General features: G+C 41.1%; 1 protein-coding gene across 1 annotated transcript in view; it reads right to left on the minus strand.

Annotated features, from left to right (window-relative positions):
* Window positions 1–1,906: 1,906 nt before the first annotated feature.
* The window catches only part of LOC103474228 (mediator of RNA polymerase II transcription subunit 13-like), a 29,107-nt gene continuing 3,121 nt past the window's right edge, over window positions 1,907–27,892 (minus strand). Inside the window, exons 3-30 of the mRNA XM_008425052.3 lie at window positions 24,287–24,455; window positions 20,716–20,861; window positions 19,618–19,815; window positions 19,144–19,338; window positions 18,199–18,355; window positions 17,981–18,088; window positions 16,488–17,186; window positions 15,804–16,020; window positions 15,201–15,234; window positions 14,988–15,109; window positions 14,805–14,892; window positions 14,224–14,414; window positions 13,940–14,139; window positions 12,183–13,063; window positions 11,308–11,472; window positions 10,967–11,190; window positions 10,319–10,514; window positions 9,849–10,233; window positions 8,896–9,112; window positions 7,318–7,509; window positions 6,987–7,210; window positions 6,742–6,884; window positions 4,887–5,045; window positions 4,600–4,782; window positions 4,365–4,504; window positions 3,607–3,771; window positions 3,011–3,111; window positions 1,907–2,924 (exon numbers count right to left, since the gene is read on the minus strand). Of these exons, the coding sequence (XP_008423274.1) occupies window positions 2,792–2,924; window positions 3,011–3,111; window positions 3,607–3,771; window positions 4,365–4,504; window positions 4,600–4,782; window positions 4,887–5,045; window positions 6,742–6,884; window positions 6,987–7,210; window positions 7,318–7,509; window positions 8,896–9,112; window positions 9,849–10,233; window positions 10,319–10,514; window positions 10,967–11,190; window positions 11,308–11,472; window positions 12,183–13,063; window positions 13,940–14,139; window positions 14,224–14,414; window positions 14,805–14,892; window positions 14,988–15,109; window positions 15,201–15,234; window positions 15,804–16,020; window positions 16,488–17,186; window positions 17,981–18,088; window positions 18,199–18,355; window positions 19,144–19,338; window positions 19,618–19,815; window positions 20,716–20,861; window positions 24,287–24,455 (6,032 nt within the window). The 3' untranslated portion in view covers window positions 1,907–2,791. The remainder of the gene's footprint in view (window positions 2,925–3,010; window positions 3,112–3,606; window positions 3,772–4,364; window positions 4,505–4,599; window positions 4,783–4,886; window positions 5,046–6,741; window positions 6,885–6,986; window positions 7,211–7,317; window positions 7,510–8,895; window positions 9,113–9,848; window positions 10,234–10,318; window positions 10,515–10,966; window positions 11,191–11,307; window positions 11,473–12,182; window positions 13,064–13,939; window positions 14,140–14,223; window positions 14,415–14,804; window positions 14,893–14,987; window positions 15,110–15,200; window positions 15,235–15,803; window positions 16,021–16,487; window positions 17,187–17,980; window positions 18,089–18,198; window positions 18,356–19,143; window positions 19,339–19,617; window positions 19,816–20,715; window positions 20,862–24,286; window positions 24,456–27,892) is intronic.

Genomic DNA, 27,892 nt, shown 5'->3' on the forward strand with positions numbered 1-27,892 from the left:
GGGAAAAATGTTTTAATGCCAATGTCTTGCGAAGGACAAGCATTAGCACTATAACTCTTTTTTTTTTTGTCATTTTTTTAGATAATATGAGAACTTGAACAGATTAAAGGACCAGGTATTTAACAGAAGTTATTGAAAGCCAACAAAAATGGCATCACATCCTACATTTTTTTGTCAAAAAAAGAAAAGAAAAAAAGCCACTTTTTTGCCATAAAATATCAGTTTTGGCAAAAAAAAAAATCCAACTTTAGGAAGGTGACGGTATGTTTTTTTTTTTGTAAAACAAAATTGATTTTGTTGGCTAATAAGGCCCTATTTTCATCACAATATTCGAGAGTACGATGTTTTTTTTATGTTTGTGTTTTTTAAAGAACATGATGCGTCTGAGCCAAACGGTATCATGTGAGGTCACCGTTAAGCTGAACAGGAAGGCTGCCATTAATCAAAGTTCCTCCTCTCCCGCTCCTGGTAACGAACGCAGAATTTGGGTTTTCTCGTTTAAACGTCCCGTTTCCACGAACCGTGGGGACCCGGCCTTAGGGCTGGTTGTCCCGTATGCGGCCCCCCAAAACCCCCAGATTCAGACGACGTGGGCCACCCTTCAACCGGATCCCATTAAGAGGAACATAAGATGGTGATTGGATGAGGCTTTGGGATGACATGTTCTCCTTGATTAGCTAATTCCATTCTCACAACCGTCTCAATCCTGTTAGTGTGGGCAGGGTTAGGGCTGCCACGCTGTTCGCCCGGAGAACTGAATTTCACCCGCGATAAGCCGCGTCTCCACCGGGTGCCAGGGCTCATTAGACCGGCCTCAACGGCTTCTCGGGGAAAAGAAAGAAATAAGTGAACAGGCCTCAAAGTCAGCCTCTCGTGTGTTTTCTTCTTGGCCTATGATACGACTGATTCTGCCATCAATACATGAAAAGTGTATTTTTTTTAATTTTTTTTTTTTTTATCGTTTTACTGAAAATATTTAGATAGCTTGGTCTTAAAAGTATTACAAGTTCATAGTTTCCCTTTTATTTGTGTTTTTTTAATACAACACATGCAGTCAACATAGAAATGCAAATTTGGGGTATTCAGTGATTTTCCTGAATTGTTTTTTTCGGTTAGCAATTATATTTTCAAAGTAGAACTGGGAAGCCTACACACGTTTGTATTTGGTTTAAAATTAATCATTTAGTCCTCCGATGTGGCTCTTCTGACTGGAAATAATCGTAATAAACCATTTCCAGTGATCCAGCCAGCATGTCTCTTTAACCTCATGGAGTTAAGTATTAGGGTTATGGTAAAGAAAACTTCCAACCCAACACACTGTTCAAGTTGGATCGTCAATGTCACTGAAAGCATATAATATTAGCAGTTATAATAATTGTTCATTTAAGTGAAGGATGCAAATAATTTCATCTTCCTACTTTTCTGATAAAAACAAATTATTTTATTCCAAAGTGAAATTTGTATTTTGTGAGAAGTGGCTAACGAATCTTTTTGACCGAGTGAAAATCAAAATCTGCCATTGGCAAAACTAATTTTGGGTGTAATTTTTTATTTATTTTAAAAAATATTAGTCTGAAGTGTGTCCCTTAAATCAATCAGTTGTGGCCCTGACAAGTTAGGTCTAAATATTTTGCAACCCTTTTCCATCTTCCCCATCTCTCTGCTGTAAATAAGCATCCCTGATGATAATGTTGCCACCGCTGTGTTTCACTGTGGGATCAATATTTTATCCCCGAAAAAAAAAAAAAAACAATTCTGGGTTGAACTTGAGCCTCATTTCCACGTCTTTTGATTATTAAAAAAAAATAAGACGGAAAAATTTTACTCCCACCTCGCATTTCAGTTCCACTTTTGCCGCGTTGCATCTTATAAGACACCGATAAAATACGTTGACAAAGTGAAAATGTGTAAGGTAGACGCACTTTATTCCTAAAACAGAAGCTGCACCATCAGTAGCGGCACACAGGTATATGTACACATATACACACACAATTACCTAAATCTGTTATATAAAATATATAATCTGACAATGTACCTTTAATTCCTCTTCAGAGCTCATCGAGTTACTGTGCGAGAGAGACAGACAGACAGAGAGGTAAGTCTCATCCACTCACTGTGTGGGACACGAGGGGGAAAGAAAAAAAAAATGCCCAGGCCAGTTTTTAACTTCGTTTTTACAGCATGGCAATAAAAAGGTATGTATCCCCCTTTTGAAAAAATAAGATTCTAAAAGCAATCTACAGCAAATTCACTGTAACAGGTGTCTCTCTCTCTCTCTCTCTCTCCATCCTCCAATTGAGAAAAAAAATTACACTTCTTAAACCAATTCCTTTACAGCGAGATGTACACACCCTCTAGGATTTGTAATATATAAAAGATATTAAGCATTAAAAATTCCACATTTAAAAACTTACAATAAATAATATATGCAGGCATTTTATTAAGATAAAATTTCTTAGATTGCAATCTACTGTCATTAAAAAGAAGTTGGTTTTTTTTTTGTTTTCTTTTCCTCCTTTACGAAACGTCCCTCGATCATCCAAAATGCTAAAAATGGATTCTTGGCATTTGATTGATTGGGGCGGGACTTTTCCAGGTCGGTGTGTGAAGAAAGACGAACACCGGGAGGAAGGGTGGAGGGGAGGAGAAGAAGTAGAGAGCGCCTTTGCCACGTTCGCTCCAGACGGGAGTGACGAGCGCAAAGAAAAAAAAAAAAAGGAAAAATAAAAATAAAAATCCAGAGTTTGTCTTTGTGATTCCTTGGATCAGCAGTTTGATCTCATTAAGACTTTCAGAGCATGTTCATGATGAAGTTGTAGATCTGTGTGAGCACCACGAAGTGAACGGGCAGACACGAGCGCCGGTCCTGGGTGGCGGGGTTGCACGTCAGCCAGGAGAGGGCGTTGTACTGCTCCAGGACAAATCTAAAAAAAAAAAAAATAATGTAAATATTGAGGAGTGACTGATCTCATCACTCCTCTTTAGAGACGGTTTAGGTTTGGTTTCCTACCTGAGCACGTCGGAGGTGTGGTTAGAGTCCAGAGGGTGGGAGTGTTTACTGTGCAGGAGCTCGTCTGATTGGACAGAAGACACGTGCAGGTGCAGAGACGCCTGGGAAAACGATGCAAGTACAAACAGTCATTCATGTCTTCTTGCATATAAAAGGATCAAAGGTCGCATCACCTGAACTTATGTTTAAAAAAAAAAATTTGCATTTAATGAATCCATTAAAATAATTGTCAACTAAATTAGTAACAGAATAATCCTTAAGCATACAGATTAAAAAAGGCCATTTGCTGAAACAGCACAGAGCAGTAATTAAGTCAAAATTTTACAAATATATACATTTTGCATTTATGATAAAAAAAACAAAACCTACAGAATATTTTTATTCAAATTAGCAATTAATTTTCTTATTTGCATATTAATGCATTTTGAATATTGTGATAAAAGAAAAAAAACGGTTAAATAAAAATGTGCAAATTGTGCCAATTTTTTAAAAAATGCGATTAATCGTAAAAATAATCGACAGAACAATCAATTGCTAATATAACCGCGAGCTGCAGTCCTAATTTGCACTGAAAAGACTAAAGTAAGCATCGGTACCTTGAGGAAGAGTGGACACTGATTCTGGGCTTCGGGACAGGCGGACCAGAACCAGTCGGGCAGCGGCCCCGCCTTCGCCGTGGAGATGAAGTAACCCAGAGCCATGGGCTGCTGCAGGATGCTGAGCGCCTCCTCATGGGACTCCATCCGATCCGCACCCTGGCCCTGACGGCACAAACACCAACACATCGACTCACACTGTGCTCAGAGTTGTACTGAACCATCAGGTTCATCACAGAGGCAGCTACTAGATACGGATAGTTTTCTACTGCAAAAAACACAAAACGATACCACATTAAAGTAATTATGGAAATGAGTCATTTTAGGCTTTTAAAATGGACTGAATCACTTTTTTTCCCCCAGTGTGAAATGATGACATCGATCACTTCAATTTGGGGAAAAAAGAAAAACACTTTCTGTAGCTACTCAGTAACAATATGTTGACATAGTGCTGCTCTTGAGTACTTTTTTTTTTTCCTGAGTACTCCATCTCTGTAGAACTCGGGTAAAAACTGATTTAGGAACAGATAAAGATTGTTATGTAGCTTCTGGAACAAGCTTAGCCCTACGCATAATAGTAGAAATACTGAATTTCCCATCTCAACCACTTCCCAGACATTATGAGAGTATGTATGTCGATGTTGAGCTCTTGTGTTTTGGGGGAAAACACTCAGAGTTCAGACTTGTCGACCCGGTCTTTTGGTAAAAGGCCTCAAACGAAAAACGACATTCATTTCAGACTCTTCATTCGGACCGACCTTGCCCGCCTCTCCGTGGTGGTAATGGTGTCCCGGAGAGTGGACGGGCGAGGTCGTCGGGGAATTGGGCAGAATGTTGATGAGCTCTGCATCCATGTCGCTGCCAAACAAGTCAAAGAGTCCCATCCCCTCGGATCCGTCTGCAAAAAAAAAAAGGAAGAGAGAAACGGTTTGACTTATGGCAACGGAGACGATCGGATGGGACGCCGATGACTCTTTGAGGGTGGAGGCCTACCGGGGTTGATGTGGTTGAAGCTGATGTCGATGGGCTCCGAGGTGTTGGTGTTGACCTGCACCATGGCCGACGTGGGGAACACCAGGATGTGCGTGCAGGACGTGTCCTGCGGCGTGCTCAGCTGCGACGTCTGCATGTTGAGGGTGGTGCTGCGACCGAACACCGAGCCGGTCGACACCGAGTCTGAAACGCCGACGGATTTATATCCGTTTAAAAACAAAGAAACGGAAGCACTTTTTTTTTATTTTTTTAATCCACCGAGGTGAGTTTAAGACTCATCGTCTCACCTGGCATGATCACAAAGGACCCCTGTGGCTCCATGGCGACCAGACAGGCGCTCAGGATGCTGGGCGTGTCGGCAGCAGAGATGCCGCACATCCGACACGTCTCCTTCAGACGCTTGCTGAGAGACTGCAGGTTTGTCCGACTCAGCAGAATACTCCAGTCTGAAACAGACAGAGAAAAAGTAAATATGAGACCAAACTTTAACTTACTTTCTAAATAATTTGTGTAAGAAACCCAACTGTCATGTTGCTTGGTTCCAGCATGCGAGTTTGTTGTTTTGTACTGACATTAGCTAATGACGCCCCATTATACGTACTGGTAGTCGATTTTTAAATATTAATTTTTAGCCATGACTTTGTTAAATACACTCTAATGAAACGCCTGGTGGAAAAGGTATAAATAAAAGAGAATTTAAGTTGGTAAATCTGGACATGTTGATAATTACAAGCCCTTAAATTGGGCTTGTAATTTAAGGGCGGTTTAGTATAAGTTTTATTTATAACTTTTACTACATCGGGTTCATCTTATTGAGAGCAAAGATCTCTTTTATAAGATACTTGTAAACGGAGCAGCAGCATAAATAACTGATTCAGCACAGATGAGGTTGATCTCATTAATTTAAAACACATCAACGAATTTTGAGTAACAAGATCTTGAATCTGAAGCTCAGTTACTGATTTATTCCAGGCGTTAGAAGAAGAAAAATGTAATTCTGTCTTTTTTCCCCCCCATTCAGTTCCTACACTGGAGATATGAAATTACAAAGTATTCATGGACTGAAGACGGCACCTTAAATTTTAAAGACGAGTCAAATAGGAAGGAATAATACCAGACACGACTTTATATATAAACTCACAGCAGTAAATGAGGACCTGAGGCACCAAATGAGCCATTAAGTAGGCAACAGGGAGCTTTACACAGAGTTTCCTCAAGTTACAAATTAAGTTATCTGCTCCCTAGAAGCTGATTAAAACAACAACATATTTCAACGGAGATATCGACTATTTGTTTACTTCTTGTTTTTTTTCCTGAACATCCTGATCTTTCAGTCTTTGAGGTGTCACAGAACATTTTGTTCAGTCGGGATTTAGAACAAGTAGCTGCTAAAGCTGTATTTGTGCTCCACCTAAATGTTTAATGGTACCAGGACACGACACCGCCATCTGCATAAAAACAAAAAGTTGCAAATATCTCGTCTAAAACTATTTATGCAAATACAGAATCTTCATGGGCCCAGGACAGAACTCAGAGATGCCTGGTTTTACTCTAGAGGAAGGGAACGCTGAAGAACCGGAGAGACTAGTTGAATAAAGAAAAGCAAAAACAAAAAAAGAAACCCACTATTAAATATATTTTAAAAAGCAATAAAGAGGGTTAAAAAGCAGGGACACACGACATGATAAATTGTCCCAGAAGTTATCACAATAAATGATAATGTCGTCTTTTGACACCACTTTAAAGTAATATACTCATGATGACACAATAATGATAGAACTCATTCTTAAAAAGATCAGTAAACTTTAAATTCTAATGAACATTTAACACTTTAATTGAAAGATATTCTAAATATCGAAAATAAATAAACAAAAACAGCAGAAATTAGTAAAATGAATTGTGATGCGTCTGTTAACAAAATTGTCCTTCAAAAGAAAAAAGGGACCAGTTGAGACCAAAGCACAAACTTTAAGACATTTGTCATACAGTTTTGATAGAAAGAGAAAAAACTAATAAATCATGCAAATGATATAAGTTGGATAAACAGATAATATTGATATCGGCCCAAACTTTCAGATCGGTGCATCTATATCAAAACGCATCAGATCTTAGGTGTGTTTGTCTTTTTGGAGAACAGCGTACCTCTTAGCTCGCCGTGGCCCATCCTGCCGAGTCGTCCAATCACCACCCTCCACGGTAGTGATGTCACCTGGACCAGGCCGACACACCACTCCCACAGCTTCTGCAGGCCGACTCGCCTGGCAGAGCTCTTTTTCCTGCGAGCCCTGTGGTAAGACAACAAGCCGTTAGCATCGACTAATCTAGCATCCCCACTGCGCTGAGATGTACATTTAGTGTTTGCAGAGAGCACACACACGCACACACACCTGTTGGGAACGTCAATACTGATGATGCAGGACTCCAGCAGCTCGCCGTGCTGGTCGGTGCAGGACGCCAGTAGCCAGCGCTGGTCGTGGGACAGGCAGTAGCCGACAAAAAGCACGTTGTACTTCTGCGACGCCTCGCCGAACGTCTCCCCGAGCTCAGTCTGCTTGTCTTTCACCGGGGCCAAAATGAAGGACGGCGTGTACAGACGGAGACACTCCGGCCGCTGTGTATGAAGAGTTTCAGGGAAAAAAAAAAAAAAAAAAAAGCTTTGTTAGTTTCTAAATCAACAATAGAAGTTTCGCGTGGAGTCATTAGATCCTCTGGTTTTACCTCCGGGTTCTTGAGTGCCATGTCGAGAGCGAGGCCGGGCCCGAAGCCCGTCAATGCCTTGAAGTTGGTGGAGTTCGGCAGCGGCCGGCGACACTGGGTGTACACGGAAAAGGCCAACGACTTGAGGTGCTGGCTGTAGATGTGGCGGTCGCCGCTGTGCACCGGCTGCAGCAGGTACTGGCAGGGAACAATCTGAAAGGAATTGGAAAAAACACAAATCTTAGGAACTGAGAACTGGTCCAGGATGAGAGACATTCCAAACCTTAAACGCAATCAAGAGATTTATGTTGCATAAGTTACACGAGTTAATCATTGACGAAAAAGTTAACCCATTCAACTTTTTATCTTATTGTGAAAATTGAGATTCACTCAGCAGTAAACTGTAACCAAGTACTGATTTACTGAAGCTCTGACTCAAAATATGCAGAGGAAGATGATGTTGTTAAAGTTTACATCTTTAAGGCTTCCTGTACCATCACATAAAAGCTCTAAAAGAGGGCTGTGAAAAAAAAAAAAAAAAAAAAGATTACAAATCTAAAAAATAACACTTTCTGATTCAATATGTTGCCAAACAACCTTTGGCAGATTTACTGCCAAAAATCTTGTGACTGAATATTTTAGTCATTTATAATTTTTCAAGCCCTAAATTTGACCAACCTTCAACTATTAGACATAAAACATTAATTTTGACTAGAATATTTCAGTCTTGGTTCCCAAACATTTTTTCCAACATCATAATTCCACGTCTTTGGTACTCAAATGAAAACGTGAACATGAACATTTTCAGTCCCTTTTTGCCAAATTTTTAAACTATCTGTGCTAAAGTTTCCCATGAATTTACAAGTCAACTAGTGAATCAAAACAAGCTCTAATAATCAACCCTAACACCATTTATAATTTCAGATTATATTATAAACCCATCCATCCATTTTCTTGACACCCTTGTCCCTCAGTGGGGTCGGGAGGGTTGCTGGTGCCCATCGGGCGAGAGGCGGGGGTCACCCTGGACAGGTCGCCAGTCTGTCGCAGGGCAACACAGAGACACACAGGACAAACAACCACGCACACACACACTCACACCTAGGGGCAATTTAGACAGACCAATTAACCTGACAGTCATGTTTTTGGATTGTGGGAGGAAACCTGGAGTACCCGGAGAAAACCCACACATGCACAGGGAGAACATGCAAACTCCATGCAGAAGGACCAGGGCCGGGAATCGAACCCAGAACTTTCTTGCTGCAAGGCAACAGTTCTACCAACTGCGCCACTGTGCAGCCCCTATATTATAAACCTTTGAATAATAATAATAAAAAATATATATATTATTGACATGAGAAATATCAGCGCTAAATGCAAATCTATTTCCTTTACTTGTTGATGCTGTTGCACCAACACTGAAGCCATTAGCTCATATAGTCATATCTCTTGTGTGTTAGAATCCCCTCTGGCAGGTTGATGCAACTTTGTGTCACCGTTTAACAAGTGGAAGCACCACCTCAATTAGCCAACGTTAATTACTCCCCCCAACCCCCCGCCTGCTCCGACGACGACGGCCACACAGGAAAAGCGCCGTACCTGCACGGAGACGGCGTTTCTGATGTGAGCGGGCAGGAAGGGGAGCATCTCCATGAAGCAGCGCAGCAGGCCCAGAGTGTAAGTGCTGGAGTGAACCTCTTTGTCTGCGTTCTCGTAGCTGAAGGGGTCGACAATGTAGACCACGATGGCGGGCGGGTACGAGATGGCGTGGGACTCTCCGTCCGTCGGCTTGCCCACTTTGTCCCTCTCCATTGTGCTGCATGGACAGGAAAACAAAAATGACACATGAGCAAAATGTCAACAAAAAAAAAAAATTATAATAATTTAAATATTTGAAAAACACTAAGTTGGTAAGTAAACTTGTCACAATAAGCAATTAATCGCAGGATAAATTACAATAAATTATTGCTTTTTGTTGTGGGTTTTTTCTTTGAATATGTAAAATTTCTTCCATTTCCCATGTTAAGTTTTCTTTACAAATTTTGAGATTCAGAACTCGGGCTGAAAGCATTAAATTTGATTAATTGTGATTAATCAATTATAGAATTGTCAACTAATTTATTAATCGATTAATCATTAATTGGAAGAGACTCAACCACAAAAAAAGGTGATTGAGCAATACCTTCAGAGCAGTAATCAAGTCAAAACTGTACAATACCTACAAACATTTCACATTTAAGATAAAAAAAAAAACTTTTGTAAACATGTTCTACCAAAAACTCCACAAATGGGGTCGTTTTAGCTTCATCTGGTTAAAATTCTGTAAAAGAAAAATTATTTTTAAAAAACATCTTGTATTAAGCACCGTTCGCTATCCAGTTATCGCCCCGTAAAGGAAGAAAAAACAGAATGTACCATCGTTTCATTTGATTAATCGACTGATCGCCAACTAAAACGATTGTTTGTTGCAGACCCAATAGGAACCAGATAAAAATCGGACTGTAGAGAAACCTAGAGCTCAATTAGGCGTAAAATTCGAGCGCAGAACCTACCTCTCCTGCGTTTCCGCGGAGACCTGAGGCTGGCTGGATGCGCCGTCACCCAGACCGCCAGCGCTTTGAGAGTTTGTCTGCTGCGGTCCGTTTTGAGTAGTGCTGCCCTGCAGACCACCCGACCCGAATGGCATGTAGGAGCCCGGCTTGCCCGAGGCCATCGCTCCGTTAGTTTGAGAGCCCGATGATGAAGACGACGATGACGACGACGAAGGGGGAGGAGTGCTGTTGACCTGTGCAGGCTGGGAAGAGTTGGTGCTGGTAGTGTTGGTGCTCTGGAGTCCTGAGGAGGCGCTGGAAGAGGTGGAGGTCTGGGGGGCGGGCTTGGTGGGATTACGCTGCGACAAGAGGGAGCTGTCCAACGGCAGCTCAGACAAGTTTGGAGCTGGGAACAAAAAACCAAAACCTCCAGTTATTACTTTTATAAACTAAAGTGATGACAAATGTGGTAGTATTACTAAATTAATTACCTAAATCATAGCGACACACTTGCGCAAAGAGTTTGAGCTTATGAAAGGCTTCATTGTTTGATTCCCTGGCAGCCATCTTGAGGAACCAGTCGCTGAGGGGCTGCTCCGTCATGCTCCTTCCTTCTGGGGAGCCGACGGTCAGGACCCCCTCTGGGTGGCTCTTACAGATGGGTTTGTGTTGCCCCAGCTGGCACGCCTGGACGCAGAACGATAGCGGTTGCATTAAAGGAAATATTATTCGTTTTTTTAAGTCTAAAGAGTAAAAAAAATAAAAAATTCTACACATTTTTTCCCAAGATGAACTTCAAGTTTTCAGGAGGTGTAAACAATTTAAATTTGGCAACGTTTTTCGTTTTGGGACACGCCAACACAAAACAATGACACCTACTTAAAAATGTACAGATGTAACAGAGAAAACTGGAACGGTTTTGATGTTTTAAAATGAGACATATTGGCGTGAACGATAAAAATACTCTGACTTAAATGCTAAATGTTACTACAGTCTGAAATGTCCTAAAAACAGACAAAACAGGGAAAAAAAGCTAATTAAAAGGAGGAAATTAAAGAATAAACATCCAGAGAAAATTGGAATCAAATTTAAAGAAAAGTGAAACCATTTTGACTGAAGGCGATCGATACGATGCGCACCTCGTACATGACGCTCAGATCTTTGAAGAAGGTCTTGGCTCCACGGAGCAGCGTCTGGTTTTCCGGGCAGATGACGACGTATCCTACGTCCCTCTGGGAGCCGAAAGGGTCCAGCAGCAGCTTCTCCCAGTAGGGCAACCCGAAAGGAGACAGCACCACAAAATCGTACTCGTAACCGACCAGAAAGGTTGGGATGGGCAGAGGCTCAGGAGACTCGTCTGTACCTGTACGGAAGCAGGAAAAACTAAATATATATTACTTGAAACCAAAACCACAATATTATCGTTTATTGCAGTAATTTCTAGAAGAACTTGGCATCTCTGTGAACACATTGCACATACCGTACGAGCCTCTCCCCGCCATTTTGTGGAACTGCTGCCAGGTGAGCGGTCCCTGAACGCCCCACGAGCGCACGCCCTTCTTCTGGATGGTGTCCTGAAGCGCGGGCTGCAGGGACAGCAGCACCCGCAGGACGTCCTGAGAGTACAGCTTACTCATGTCTGCAGCTACAGGAGGGAGATGGGGGAGGGAAAAAAATTAGAGGTTTAATGTTAAACAGGAGAAGAAGAAAAAAAAAAAAATAGAGGGAGAATCTAGGGCGGGTTGACTAATTTTATCAATACATTAATTTTGTGGTTTTTAAGGGTTTAATTTTTGAGAAGGGGAGGATTTTGATTTCTTTCCATCCATAAACTTTTAATTTAAGTAAAAATATAAGGGTTAGGCTGAGATATGCATATATTTAAAACAAAAATATAGTCATAATGTTCTAAGAATACAGTAATACGAGAATAAAGTCAAAGTAATGCAAGAATGAGGCCTTATTACAAGAATGAAGTCTTAATATCAATATCCTGACTGTATTCAAGAGACTATTTATGGTTTTCTCATAAAATGAGAAAAACAGCTTTTGCTCCTTAAAATGGCTTTTTTCTTTTGGCAAAATTACTTTTTTTATTCTGACAATAATATGACTATATTCTTGTAATTAAGCAAAAATTCTCTCCAATACATAGAAGTAATAGAAATAAGACTCTTTTTCAAAAATATTTTGTCATTTGTCATTTCTTTTCTAGAAAGAAGAAAAAAAAATTTAAATCAGATGCAAGATCTGGTATGAAAGAAAAAAAAAAAAAAAAAAGGACATTTCCTTTTTAAGCCAAAATGACGCCCGGCCCTAGTGAAACGTAAAAAGAAAAGATAAAATAAAACTCACATTTGCATTTTGGCCACTGATGAAGGCTGGTGCTTTTCACCAGCGTTTCGTCCACTTTGCCTCCCGACATGTTGTCCATGAACTGCCGGCCGTGCTCCAGCGCCATGTAGCAGTCGTTGTAGCAGTCCCTCTCTTCCACTCTGAGGAAGGAGCTGGGGGCGGCGACTGCGGCGGCGCTGGGCTTGGGCCACTCCACGCCCGCCATGGGCGCCAGCGGGTTGGTGCACTGGTCCTGCAGCAGCAGGATCAGCTCATCTGGTGGCTTCTCCTTCAGACTGCCCCTCAGCTCCTCGAAGCGGCGCTCCGTGTCGCGGCCGGCGTCCGAGCTGCGCCCCACCACGTCCAGCTCGTCCTCCAGGAAGAGCCCCGCCGACTGGCCGAAGCGGCGGTTGGCCACGGCACTGAAGCCGCAGGTGCACGGGTACTGGTCCTCGCCGTTGTCCTTGAGGTAGACGCCCACGTCGGCGCCGCGGATGTTCATGTTGCAGACGCACACGCAGCAGCTGTCGAAGTTGCAGTCCTTGAAGAGGTTCATGACCGACTCGGAGAGGATGAGTGTGACGTAGAGGCTGTGGGCCTCCGGGATGGAGGGCACAGTGGCCGGCTCCACGGAGCTGAGCGGCCGGCAGGTGGAGGGCGTGGACGCCGGCGAGTAGAGGTCGGAGTTCTCGTACTTGAGCGAGCCCTGGACGCTGGAGGGCCCGCGTGGTGTGCGGGGGGTGCGCGGCGTGCGTGGGGTGGGCACGGAGAAGCGTGGCGTGGCCGGAGACGGCAGAATGCCGGGGCCGCTGTTGCTGGGCGGCGCGCTGCCGGGCAGGAAGGGCGTGTTGGTCTGAGGGGTGAAGGGCTGGTTGTAGTCCGGCTCCACGCTGGGGACGTTACTGCCGACACACAGACAGACGGTCAGAGAACATCACCCCAAAGAAAAAACTCAAAAACTTTCACGGTGAATTTTCAAACGTCTCCAGCACCACACTTTGGAGATTGAAGCAAAACATATTAACCAAAAAACAAAACAAAACTTAATTCACTATTACATGATTTTATTTCGACTTCATAATCAGTTTTACTTGATGTTTTGGTTTACATCTCTGTTTTCGGTTGCTATTTTTTATTTTGTACATTTTTGGTCTTCCACTTCCAGTGGGAAGGGTTCTTTAGAAAGCGAAAGTTTGTCAGTGAGAGGTCAAACTTCCATTATTGTGCCATTATCAATATAGCACTTGAAATCATCTGGCAAAAATCATCAGTGTGACTGTTAATAATAATAATGTATGTTACATTCCACAGCAGGGTAACATATTTTTATGTTTTAAAATGTCTCTCTCTCTCACTCACACACACTAAAACACCTGATTGCTCTGAGAACAACAAAAAAAATCCCCAAATTTCAATTATATTGTAAAAAGAAAAACAAAGAAAGTTACAAAAAGAGTTTCTAAAAATGTTCTCACTAAATTTTCTGGCATTTAGCAAACAGAAATAATTTTGGTAATTGTATCAAAGCTAACACAAAAAAGGTGTAGTCTGATTTAACCTCAGACAGTGAGAACGAGATGCGTTTGTCTTTTTATTAGGTGTATGAAAATATCCGTTTTCAACCGTAAAAATCACTTTGTTACAAAACCAAACCTTGAAAAACACCTAAATGAAATTCAAGCATTTTCGAGGATTTCAGGCACCCATATGAATGCTGAGTGACGAACATCAGAGGCCCAGAACTTGAAAAACATGTTCGTTACGTTAGCGATCACTACCTGTCTTTGGTCAGGAGGCTGACAGTCGACACTGGAGGCATCAGCTCCATTTTCCCCATGGTCCAGCTCGGCGTGTACACGCAGTCCTCTGGCAGTTTGACAGGCAGCAGACACTGGCTGGGTAGCGTCTTCAGGGGGGCGTACATGGAACAGCCGATGATGGACTGACATGTCTCCGGCTTGTAGACGAAGGAGAAATCCTGGAAATGGAAATGACAAAACGTAAATGCTGGTTCTGTTTTATTCGCCCTTGTGTTTGTGGCCGGCGGCGTCCGGAGCGGCACCTTTATCTCAGATGGCTTGGGGCTGCAGAACCCCTCCTCCACCTCGATCTTGAAGTGGCTGCTGAGCTGACTGCTGTCCAGCAGGGCGAGAGCCGCGCCCATCTCCAGGCCGTCCTTGGTCCCGGAGTTCCCGGGGGAGTAGCCGTTTTGATCCAGAGAGGGTGGGGTGGGATACATCATCATGAGGTCTGCTGAACCCACACAAGTGAAGACATTAATGAGTAAAAACGACAGCGGGGCGACGCACAATGATCGATATGGCATTTACAACCCCCCCTCATTACAAGCAAACTTTAATGTGTTTTACTGGGATCTCATGCAATCGTCTTAGCTTTACCAAAGCAAAGATCCCTTAATAATTTGTATTCATCCCTTTTTATTGTTTTACCGTGAATACCATCTGTTCAGTATCTGATTCCCCCCCCACCATTTTATTTTTACCATGAACAATTTTCCTTCACCTTTCCAATTGTAAAATAACTTATAGTTTATCACACAAAATCCCAATGCTGTGCATTAAAGTTGGTTGTAGCACCACAACAAAACATGAACAAAAAGCACTGAACGGCTCGTCTACATACACGACGACAAGGGATCCAGGCGTTCTGGTTTGGGTTCTTTAAGGTTGGTCTTGTCGTCGTTACCGGCTCCGGCTCTTTTGGATCCAGGCTGAAGAAAAAAACAGTTGTTTTTTTTCCTCACCGACAAGCATCAAGAGATTTAAAATGGCATTCTGGAGCGGAGGAGCACTTCCTCCAACTCACCTCTTGCTCGTCTTCGTCAGAGTTAAACATTTTTTCTAGGTCGCTGAGGGACACGACCAGGTCCTTCTCGTGAATGAGGCTGGTCGAGGCAGAAGGTTTGCAGCTCGACTGGCCCTGACCGTCTGCAAAGTGGAACAGATTGCAGGGCGACGTTAAGCAAGGACACTGAATACCTCATTTAGGTGAATGTTCAGTTGTAGGATTCTCTCTGACCATCTGAAGAAGTCGCTGTTCCTCCATCGTCCAACTGAATCCAAAAAAAGAAAGAAAAAAAAAAAGAAAAAAAAATTATAAGAATGATTTAACTTGCCAACATCGGTGCAGGCTGATAAACCATCCATTTATTATCTTTACGTTTGTTATAATTTGTACACTTTCATGATGCGTTATGACTAAATCTGCACATCAGAATTTACACCTGTCATTCACAGAGTCTGTTGAAAATCCCACTGTGCCAGCTAATGGTAGCAAATATCCATAACAGATTAAGATGCAATATACATCGAAAAATACATCGGTATCGGTTCACATTATTGGTTTTAACATAAAAAAAGGTCCGATATTTATTTCCATTTGCGTCTGGAGGCAGAGCTGAGGTTAGTGATGTCGTATTTGCTCTGTAATACGATAGTGATAGCAATGTAGCAAAGGATTGTGGGTAGTTTAAAGCAGAAAAGCAGTGGTGAAGACGAGTTGTTTTTCATTAAGGCTTCAAAACACCTAAATATGATATCAGCAAATATCGGTTATTGATATCGGCCCAAATTTTCAGATCGGTGCATCCTCCGACAAACCAGATCGGATTGATGGACCCACCTTCTGCTTCTTGTTGCAGTCCTTCTCAGGTCCATTCTTGTCCCTCTTCTCCGTAATGCTGAACTCGTCGTCTCCGTCTACGAAGGCGTACGGGTCGGACTCGTCGCCGTCCTCGCCGTCGCCCGCGGAGGAACCGAGGTGGCTGTTCCTCCGCTGAGTGTAGGTCCTGACCAGCTCCTGTGACACTTTGAGGGGACGCGAGGAGTTGCACATCAGCCTGAGAAGAGAGGAACCGGTAGGATCAGCACAGGCCTTCTGCAAGTTTCAGCAAGTCACATTTAAGGTTTTTTAAGTCCTTCTCTTTTAATGCCAAAGAGTTAAATTTAAGATCGGAAAACAACAAATACGGGGAATGGTTGGGGCAATGATGCTGGATTGCAATCAAGAATAGCAAAAATTGACATTTCTGGGGTGTATTTGTGGCTCTTGGCAGCATCTTTGTGCTTCTCACACTGCGTATGGCTCTCTACATATTCGAGAATATGCAAGATTAAATAGCCCTGCAACAACACATTTAATAAGTTACATTTTTTTAGTAATCCAAGACATTTTAAAGCCTTAATTTTAGATATACAAGTTGATTGAAGACTCTTTAAGGATGCACCAACTCTCTGTTTTGATCTGTTTTAATGCGCATTTGATCTGTTTTTAAGAAGAAGAAGAAGGAGAAGAAGTAAGGCTTACTCTGTGACAGACACCACCGTTTCCAAACCTCCTGATGAATCATCTCGTATTTTATCCATTGGTAACTGTGGCGTCAAGAAGCTGGAGGCTTTCTTCCTGGGCAGGTTGAAGTACTTCCAGGGGTTGTGAGTGGAGTCTTCTCCGGGTTTTATCGCCGAACCAGTAAACAGCGTGGGCTCCAATGTCTCGTTGTAGTTTGAGGGATAGGCCGCGCTGTCCGGCTGCGGCTCCTCCGTCGAGCCCTTCTGAGGCATCAGGCAGGGCTCCACGGAAGGCGGGTAGAACGCCTGGTGGATGGGCGTAGAGGAATTCTTGGCGCCGCTCGGCATCAGCTCACCATCGACGTGGTCGCAGGGACGCGGGCTGAGAGGAGGGGGCGGTGGAGAGCCGACGAGGTCCGCGGGAGGGCCGTGCGCGTGCAGGGAGGGGGCTTTGGGCGGCGCCGTGTCCGCGTGGTGCAAGCTGGGATACGAGCCCTCCTCCTGCGGCCTCGGGCAAAGTCTCTGGGTCTGCGGCTCCATGGACTGCTCCTCGCTCACCGAGTTGCGGTGGTGGAAGGGCGTCTGCGGTCTCCGTTGCTGCTTCTCGCCCTTCTCCAGCTTCTCACCCAGCTTGTGCTTGGCGGCGGGCTGAGGAGGCTGGCCCGAAGACGGCGGGTGTCCTGAGGTGCTGCTGGATCGCTGCTTCTGGTTTTTAGGCCTGCGTAGAAAACCCCCCCCAAAAAAGGAATAGTTTATTTATGATTGACCAGAATAGAACAGCTTTAACCTTAAAAAACTAATAAGTAGCTAGCTGGAAACTAAAAGTTACAAACTTTTTCTGATCAATAAACGCACCATAAAACCTACAGTGCTTAGGCTGGATGTCGTGACTGACCTGACCTGCAACTAACAATTATTTTTGTAATTGATTATTCTGATGATTAATCGAATAAAAAATAAAAGCAAAAAATTGGGGCGGTCTGCAGATTTTCATTTAACCACAAACTTATTTTATACAATATTGGAAATACATTAAAACATGAAAAAATAATTCTTTTTTTTAAAACAAAAAAGAATTGTTTTGCCAACAAAAAATAAATAAATTAAAAAAAGGAATGACAAAATTTCACGAGTGTTAAATTTTTTTATTTTTAAATTTTGTTTTACAGAATTTGAAGCTAAAACTAAGCCACTTGAGTTCTAGACATAACATTCACAGGCAAAGATTTTTCTTTTTTTGCCTTAAATGCAAAACCTAAATTTCTATTGTATAAATTCGGCCTAAAATCCGAATATTTTATCATTATAATACGGAACGATTATTTCAAAAATCGATTAATCACGATTGTTTCAGCAGTAACTAAAAGCTTAATATTTAAAATGGTATGATTTTTACACAAGCGAGCATTCAGGCTGTAAGAGAGAAAAATCTAAAACGTGCAACAGGAAGGCTAAACGGTACCTCTGTTTCAAATTAATAAATAAATGGCAAGAGGTTAATGTTTTCCCTACCTCGAGCAGTTGCACGACGGCCTGTGAGTCGGTTCCACAAAGTCCCAGAGTCTGCTTCTGTCTGGCTCCTCCTCGCAGGCTCCGTTCGTCAAGGTTGTAAACTTCCTCCTGGTAATCGGAGAGAAGCCACATTTTCAGTGAAGTCGGGACAAAAAGAAAATGAATCAGCTGGGAAACGTTCGGTTCCCTTTACAGAAAGGGATGGCAAGACGACGTACTTGTTCCCTGCTCGGTTTATGTTGTACTCCTGCCACACGGTTTCCACCATCTGGCTGGAAAGCCTGCGGGGGATTTTTCCGCCGTGGAGAGTGTTGTTAGAGCTGTAGCAATCAGACCCTGAAGACATCTTCAGCCATCTCTGGGCAGGCTGATAGTCTAGTGGAAGGAAAAAAAAAAGAAAACATAAGAGCAACAACGTTAACCTGGAGAAATTTAGAATAGAAAGAGTTTATAGACACGTTGCAAAAGCAAAAAGACCTTTAAAAAAAATTTTTTTAAAGGAAAAATAACGCAGAAACAAGTCAAAACCACTCGTATTCTTTTTTTATTGCTCTTTGTCCACTATGCTACATACTGACCAGTTGCCATAGCAATTGACTGACAACAGCTCCACTAGTGCGTCAGGATTCAAACGCCAAAAAACAGAAATATTTTCCACACAAACAGAACATTCAGTCCATTACAGTCTCACGTTTTCAGGTTTGATGTTTATTTTGCGATTATTATTAAGTGATTGTTTGAACACATGGGTGGTTGATTAGATCATTTAAACACCTGCTCTACTAATTATCTGTCAGAGTTGATGCGTGGGTTGCCTTTTTATTCTTTAACTGAACCAAAACACACCAAATTCCACGGCACATCTCCATGGTTAAGGTTGTCAGAATCAAGCTAGCATTGCTTCCCTCTCCCCTGCCATTTCTTTTCCTTAATTAAGACCTTATCTAGTTGTTATAAAGTTGACCATTAGTAGACAATTAGTGTATCCCTTTTTCTTTTATAAATCACATGTACATTTAAAATTTAGCACATTACATTCACAACTTGACAGCCAAAACCCAATTCTAGTCATTGTCACAGAGCAGCGTTTTGCCCTCCAGTGCGATCGCGCACATGTGACGTCACATTGCAACGCGTCTATAAGATCGAGACGTGAGCCGAACCTGTGTGGGCTTCTTCTGGTGACGTGGGAGGAGTCAGAGTGACCGAGGACATGGCTGAGTCTCTGTGAGCCGCCTGACCCTGGTGCGCGCCGCTCTGCATTCCCGGAGTGTTGGCCGAGCCCTGAGGGACCACGGCGGGGAGGTCCGACAGGGGGAGCAGCACCAGGCAGGAGGGGTACACCATCCTGACTCCGGCTGGTGGCAAGCACATTTAAAAAATGTTTAAAAGAAAGAAAGAAAAACTTCAAAACTTACTGATGTAAGGTGCTTGAATGGAGTTACGTGGTTCATCAACATCATTTGATTTTCTTAAAGTTGTGTTAAAAAGTCCAAGTTTGAACAAAATTATTTTCAAATTTCTTCTAGTTTTAGTCTTTACAAAAAATTAAGTCACTGTAAAAAGATTTTCTGCGTCTTACCTGCTCGTATTCCTGCCGCCCATCGGCGCCTTACAAAGTAATTCTAAAACCTTACCGACAAGGACCTCCACAGCAGCCAGGGAGTCATCCTCCCAGTCTGCATCCTCCATCTTGTCTTCCGGGACCTCCTTCAGATTGGGGCAGATGGGATAAAACTGCCTCCACTCCTCTATGAGCTTCTGCGTTGGGTGATCGGACATCTTGAAAGCTTGACTGGTGAGCGTCCCGTTCAGGCCATACGGGCTGAGGATGACTGCGGGGGCGAAGATTCACAAGACATTTAAGATCCAACGCCCCCTTTAAAATTTTCATTTTGAAATGACATATTTCACTTCAGATCCAAATTTCTAGATGTTTCCCAGAAATTTCGCAACATTCTGAATTTTTGTGTACAAAATATTGACGTAGTTGGGGTTTATTATTGGCACGAATATCAAAATAACACAATCTGTCTAATTCTCATTTGAGAGGTAGGTCATTTTGAAACAAATTTGATCATTTAAGCAGATTCTGCAACGAGGTAAACGGCCTACTGAAGTCAATATAAAACAATATTTAAAATTGAATTCAATTAATTGTGATTATATATTTTTACACTGGCTGGAATTTTTTTTTAAACAGCTAAACTTCAATAATTTCTTCTCAGAAATGATTACTAAAATCTACATAAATTAAAAAACAAAACAAAAAACAGCAAGGCTAATTTTATAAGTTGCGAATGTAGCATACTTCTGTTAAAAACAAAAAACTAGTGATTTCGTTTGGCAAAGCAGGACTTTAATGCACTTTAAGCTTTAGCTACTTTTAAAACCTTTAAAAACACTTAAATCAAAAGAGATTATATGAACTTGTAAAATGACCATGTCTTAATGTCTTAACTTGTACAAAGAGCAAAAAAAAAAAAAAAAAAGAAAAAGTAAATAATTTTTTTGATTTCTACAAGACATTTTTGTCAAACATCATTGACAGATAATCAACTGACCAAAAAATGGGACTCTTAAAACTTTTAAGAATTCTGATTCGTATTTTTTAAAAATAATGAAACATTTTTAAAAAAGGAGTCATTACTTCAGAATATTAAACTTAAGTTCCAAACATTTCCAGACTATGTGCAAACCATGTAAATAAAACATAAACTTTTGACTGCTCCCACCTTGCAGGGGGCTGGAGCTCTGCTGGGCGAGGCTGAGATGCTCCTCGCCGAGTCTCTGAAGAGGCTGATGTTGGGCAATCTCCACGCTCGTGCAGACATTGCTGTCGCCATGGACGAAGAAAGTGAAGGCGCAGGACAGGTGCTCGCTGCAAAGCGAAACAACAAAACATTTAGAAATGTGAGCCAACAAATATGCAAAACATCAGTTCTCTGACCAAGGGACCAGAAGCTAAACATCTAATTGTCACTTATTTCATTGCGAAATTCTAATTTAAAAAGTACAAAAATGAAGGCTTGCTCGCTTGTTTTTGGATTGGATTAATGTTAATACTGTATTAATTGTCTAGAGATTGTTATTAAGAATTCATTTTAATCACAATAGCCTCTGAAGGACGACTGGCAGGCCAAATAATTAACTACTCGTTTACTCTTTAAATAATTTCGATCCAAGACCTACTATTTTTGGTCTATAAAAATGTCAAACAGATTAAAATTGAATAAAATTGGTTTAAAAAAAAAAGTCAGGAACTATTATACAAGTACAAAATCATACAAAATCTTGCGCAAGGTATTTATCTATTGGATTTAAAACTACAACTTGGGGGAGATGGGGGGAGAATTGGTCACAATCTGGGTCAGCAAGTCAGGCCTCAAAGAATAATGTAAAATAAAATAACTTTCGTTAATTTAAATGACAAATCTGCGTATAGACACCTTGATGCTAAAGTTAATGAGACCGACTTGTTCTCAATTCGAAGCCTGCATAACTCCCCACACTAGCTTAAATTATTCACCAAATCTTCCTGCAGAAATGAGCCAAAAATAAACATGGGAAGTGATTGTAAGCCTTAAATATTACATGCGTACTTCCTAACCGTCTAGAAATCTAGAAAATGCACTGAAATAGTATTTGTTGACACGGCTGCGGTAAAACCACAGTGCCCACTCAGCATTTTCCAAAGACTCGTGTGTTTACCAGCTAGAGAGGGCCGGCGACAGCGAGGCTAACACACAAAACACACTTCTGTGAAAAGGAGCCGCTGCGTGCTTGTTGAAGAGTTGGTGTAAGCGTGTTGTGATCGCTTTAAATAGGGAGGGGGGGAAAAAATAGAAAAAGAAAAGTAAAAGGCTCTTAAAGGTGATCACAAGTGAATGGTAAATCACACACTCTTATACGCAGCAGCTCTTTGAAATAGCTGCTGAAACACATCCCTGAAATCAAAGAGAGAGCTGCCAGATGGAGCCGGAGCGACGGGCCGCGCTTCAAACACAAGAGTCACATGAGCCCAGCCAAAACGGAGGGCTCAAATTAGCTCGTCAGGAAACTCTAGGGCTCCCCTGGCCCTTGTTTGAGAGCAGACACTAAAAAAAAAAAAAAAAAAAACCAAGCTCTGCATAACTATTTCAGATCATCTAGTTGCTTAGCTTATATGCTTTTTGTTTGCTTCAAGCTTTTGCTTTTATGACAAACAGAAGATTTTGATCAACAGATTTGTTTGAGGATTTTGATGATGGCATTTGACAAAATGTAAGGTTTACTGCTCGTTCAGTGACTGTATGATGCTTTCATGACGTAAAGCACTTTGAACTGCTTGGTTGAAGAAAATTGACTTGACGTTTGACCTTAGAAGGATCTCAGGAACCTCGAACACATTCACATAGTGATGTAAATCATCTAAAACCATTTTAGACTTATGATAAAGCCGGTTGGAAATGTGAATCAAGTTAAACTAACCCCAAATTCAGAAACTAAAATAAATCAAGACATAATCTCTTATTAAATGCACCAATAAAGCAATAGAAATAAGCTTAAATAACATTTGTTCACCTAAGAAACAACACATAAGACATTTGGGAGACAACAGACATTCAAGCTAGCATTCTGACATCTATGAAAGCCATCAGGGAAAATCTGACCTCAGAAATCAAACAGAATCTCTTATTATTACTAATATTTTAGAGTGGGTGCTGTAGACTCTCAAACTAAAACCATAAAACTTGCTTGTATAAAAGCATAAAAAAGAACTAGAAACTCCTACCATCTTTTGTTTACAAATGCATCACCCAACACCAAGAACTTTGACACAAATTCTTGGGTTTAATGCTATGACACATTAATGGCTTAATCTGGTAATTTCCCAATTCTGAGTTGGATTTAAAATTAATACCTCTATGCAACACTTTTTCTTTTTAGGTCTTCTAGTCACTTGAACAAAAAAAACAAAAAAACAACAAAAAACCCCCCAATCAGAATCCAGTCAAAATTTACAATTGGTAAAGCCATGAACAAACCTGAAAATCAGTATTGGCCAAATAAAAGCTATGTGGTGTACCTCTAAAGTCAGAAAAAAAGCCTATTGGGTGGCGTTCTATATACTGTATTTCTCCTTTAATTTGACCACAAAAAAAAAATAAAAAATCATCCCAACTCTAGAAAATTCCACAACTTAAAAAAAGTTACATGTCTCCCTAAAATACAGCTGGTCAGATGTATATTAGTGTTAACCGAAAGATGCAGGGAAGCCGCAGACAGCTGGAAATCTCTCCTCGTATTTGACCAAGACATGCAGTTTTGTATTAATCTTTGCCGTTTTTGTAAGATGAAGTCTCATAGCTAGAAACCAACATTCTAATAATAGCCATGCCAGTTTCAGCAGCACGTCTCCAGCTGAATCCCAAAAGAGAATTTTTAATCATTAAAAGGATGTGAAAGGCCACCGACTGTTGAGCTAACTTTCAACCACAACTTTCACAACATCTGCTCAGAAAAACTTCCCTCTGCAGGACTCATAAACACACATCTCTTTCTGACACATGTATGAGAAACTTGACAGTCTTAAGAAAAAAAAACAAAAAACTTTTCCGTTAAAAAAAAACGAAACATTAGCAGAGTCTTGCATGTTGAAAATCTGAAATAATACCCAAACAGAAAGCATAGACTAAAATTTGGCATGACTGCAAAAACATATCTGCAGTTGCCAAGCTTCTGCCTCACAAAGCACCTCAAACCCCAACTCGGCTCCTTTAGACTAGCCAGCAGCAATTAGAATATACCTCGTTAAACTGCACATCTGCTGAGCTCGTCATACAAACCATTTCTCAGTGAAATGCTGTTAAAAATGCTGTTAAAGGGCTAATAGAGGAGCAATGTTGTGGTGACTTCCTTTCAGAAAGACCAGGAGTTCTTTTAAGAAATATTTGATATACGCAACATTTTTATAAAAACTAAAGTTTACACAGTTACTTTATTGTACAATAAAATGTTACCATGTGCCTGAAAAGCGCATAACACTGCTCCTTTAAAAAGTTGGACATTTTAACGTGAAATGTCTAATGACTGTGAAAAAGTCCTTCACAGAGAAACTATGTTAAAAGCAAATTCTTAAGACATATTTGACCTATAACCCTTTTGAGTTCTTCCTTTTGAATAAAACCTGCACATGCTTTTTTTACTTAACCCAACACTCAAATGTGCTTTTACCAGAGACATTTTTCATAAAGCAGAATTTAACTCATCTGTGCTCTCAGCACCTTTTTTTTTCAACCACTGCTGGATTTGATTGACGCCTACCTCTTATTGATGATCTTCTCCTCCTTTTGGTATGGCTTGACGAACCACTTGCCGATGCGAACGAAGCCGCGGTTCATGAGGCAGCGCTCCAACAGGTTGTGAATGGCTTTGAAGAGGAGCGTCCGGCACTCGTAGGACAGGCCGCTCTCCCACTCGCCATTCTCCTCGCCTGGAACAAGACACGGGCATTAAGTCACGAGACCAACGAAGTGCCTGACGTTAAACGTAAACAGGGATGAGCAACACATGTCAGAAACTTGCCGACATTATTCGGTTTGCAAACTAAATGGGACCACTAAGGCGATTCCACGTGTGAAAAGATTTGGTGAGGTGCCAAGAAAACAGCCGTGAACCAGAAATTTATTATTTTCAACTGGACCTGCTTTGGCCGGAGACCGTTTGGTCTGAAACTCAAAAATCTGATCAGTCCATCGGTGAACACACCACACCAAGTGCTAAAAGGTCTCACTGGCTGCAACACTCTTTGGTGTAGAAGTTGTTACAGTGAGAAGAAGACGACTCAGAGTGAGCTATTTTCAGTTTCTGTGAGGTTTTTCACAAAGTCACAAAAGGTGTGAAAGGTTACTTAAGTTAAAATGGAAACTGAGGGCCCATTTCCTCAGGTTGCCACAACGGAAAGCTAGATTTAAGCAGGTGTCAGTCATTTCACTGCTTTGCAAGTCTGTATTTTTACATCTACAAGGAAACCATCAGCTACCTCATGCCAATTCATACCCACTTCAGGGACATGATCTCAAAATTACAAAACAGTAAATTGACCTGAACCACTTCTGTAGCTAAAAGGAAATATCATACGACAACGTTGGTCTGTTTTATCCTTTTGAGCATCTAGAAGTCTCTCTTGATGTGATCGTCTACTTATGAGAGCAAAGATTTATTTAATTTTTTTCCCTTTATGGGGAAAAAAAGGTGTTGTTGCAAACTTGCATCTAACAGTTTTGGGTCTGAATGTAGTCATGTATCCCCACTGATATATTCAAATTGAACTCTCCTTAATAGCAAAAACAAATACGTTTTTTAATAACTGTATGCATGTTTACACAGATAGGGCTCCGTTGTGTGATGCTGCTTTTGCTTCAAGCATAAATATTCATCTTTTATGACAGGAAATCAGAAAAGAAAAAAAAGTAATGAATAGAAAACAAAATTTGAGATTAGAAAACAAACTGCAAATCTTTAATCTGAGCATATCTATTCTTTGTATTTAAATTTTAGTATTAGATTTAAACACTATAGAAAAGAAAAAAAGTCTTAGCAGTCTTTCATCAGGGATCAGTTATTCTTCCAAAGATAAGTTAAGCATTACTGCTGTTTCAGAAGCTTAGCTGAGATTTCTCAAAAACCCTCATTCTGTATGTGTAATGGCTAAACTCTGCAGTCTGGCATTAATACCTGATCCAGTCCAAAACTTCTCTTTTTAAAGGAGCAGGGCTTTATTCTCAGATCTTTTATTATCAATTAGCTCTTGACACAGTTTATAATGAAACGGCTTGAGTGTCAAACATGAGCAAAGTTCCCACAAATTGTAGACTTTTTCCCACAAGTGCTAGCACAGCAGCTCGACTGAGAGCAATTTTCAAGATCAATCATTTGCAAATATTAGTCCTGAGCAAAATTGAATAAACACACACAAATTAGGGCAGATGACGGGCTGGACAATAAGTCACTGCAAAAAGTGAAATTCTGTGGGGGGGGAAAAAAAAAAAAAAAAAAAAAAGGCAGCCAATGAAGATCAGCACTTCCTCTGCTGGCACTCAAACACAAACAGCAGTCTGCAGTTATGACAGTAATGAGAGCTGTCGTCGTTTCCGTGGTGACGCCTGCAAGTACGAGCTCTGCAAGTCAACAAGTTTGATTAATGACAAGAGTCCCTGAGGGCAACACGGTAATGCTAAGGAGAGGTGGTAGTGTGATTCCCTCAGAGAGGGGGAAATGGCTCGACGTGAACCAACCGCTGCGCCGTCGAAGCTTTAAGTTACGTACGGGAACTAAGAGAGAGAGAGAGAGAAAAAAAGAAAAAGCACAACAAAACTGTTGCAGCACTACTACGGAAAGGCATGCAGTGGAATGCATGCGTCATTAATGGTGCCAGCCACTTTGATAACATCAAGATGGTAAGAGAGGGCAAATACTGAAGCACCTACATTTTGTGCTGGAAAACAAGACCAGGAAGTCCGTCTCCATGTGCAAGAACAAAACAATAAATGCCAAATGATATCACTGGGCTGAGCAGTGCTGTCACAGTAACATTTCACTTGTGGTTTTGTCCAAACCAATGCACAAGAATTTTGTGGCACATACTGGAAATGTGCTGCACTTCAACATTTTAGTGTAAATAATAGGACGCTTTGTGAAAAAATGGTTGTTAGAAGAAAGAAATGTGTTGATTTGCTTGCTGTTGTACAGTGTAGGATTGCGCATTTAAGTCGAATTTTCATGAGTTCATGCAATTAAGGCAAAAACATCTAAATTAAAAAAAATTATAAAAATTGCCCTCTGCCAGACGATAAATTGTCCCACAAAATACAGCGATAATATTGTTGTTTTAAGACAATTTTCATGTATTGATAATGGTATAGCAATTCAAGTTCAGCCTCTCAAAGGCTAAAACTTTGTAAAGAACACTTAACACTGGAATGTGTTAAATATTCTAAATAAATCGCAACCTAAATCAATAATTCAGATTGGCTCTACTAGTTTTTATGTCTTTTTTTTTTTTTACTTGCTGTAACATTAATTGCCCTTTAGGACTCGAATAAAACTGAACCTGAAACAAAAATAAAAACCATACACAGCCAAAACCACAAATAAAATGAATTATGAGGCCTCGGTAAACAAAATTTAACTTAAAAAGGTATCAGAATAAAAATTATTGAGCTCTTTTCAACTTATGTATCCCTTAACAACGAGTGGGTCAACCAGGAAGTGATGAAAGCAAAAGTTGCTGTGATTTGACCACAGAAATCTGTCGACAGTTTTAGTCGACATGAATTTTATGATCTCATCTTATTTTCCTTAAAAAATAAAAATAAAAAAATTGGCACAAAAGTTTCTGCAGTTTTCCTCTAGGCTGCCATATGTGTGTGTGTCATGTTCTTTCCCTACAGTCTAGAGAAGTAAATACACACTTGTCCCTTTATGTCAGTCAGGAGTTTGGCTCCAGTGATTGGACGGCGCGGTCTGAGCTACAGTTTCAAAACAAACTGGGACTGAACATCTGATAACTGCATAATAAAAAGCTCTTCTAAGGTCAGAGTGGTCTAAAGTACAGACATGCTTCTAGTTAGGCAGCGGCAGACGTAGATTTTGATGATCTGTAAGGTTTTGTTAGTTGCACAACTGCAAGAAGCTGCAGAAATAAACTTAGGGCCTATCTAAAACTTGGGGTATTTCTTTTTTTATTTTTTTTTTACCCAAGAAAAAAATATTTCAAGTTTTGGGTTATTTTAAGTCTGCTGCACCACTCGTTTGTCTGCTTTTGCTTTTCTCACAACTTCAACTATTTAGATACATGGCTGCGCCTGCATGTGTTAGGATGTTTTCACACTTGATGGGTCTGGTGGACTTGATTTGATTAGGGACCAA

Source organism: Poecilia reticulata, chromosome 13, assembly GCF_904066995.2.
Source record: "Poecilia reticulata chromosome 13, P_reticulata-male-v2, whole genome shotgun sequence".
Lineage (NCBI taxonomy): Eukaryota > Metazoa > Chordata > Actinopteri > Cyprinodontiformes > Poeciliidae > Poecilia > Poecilia reticulata.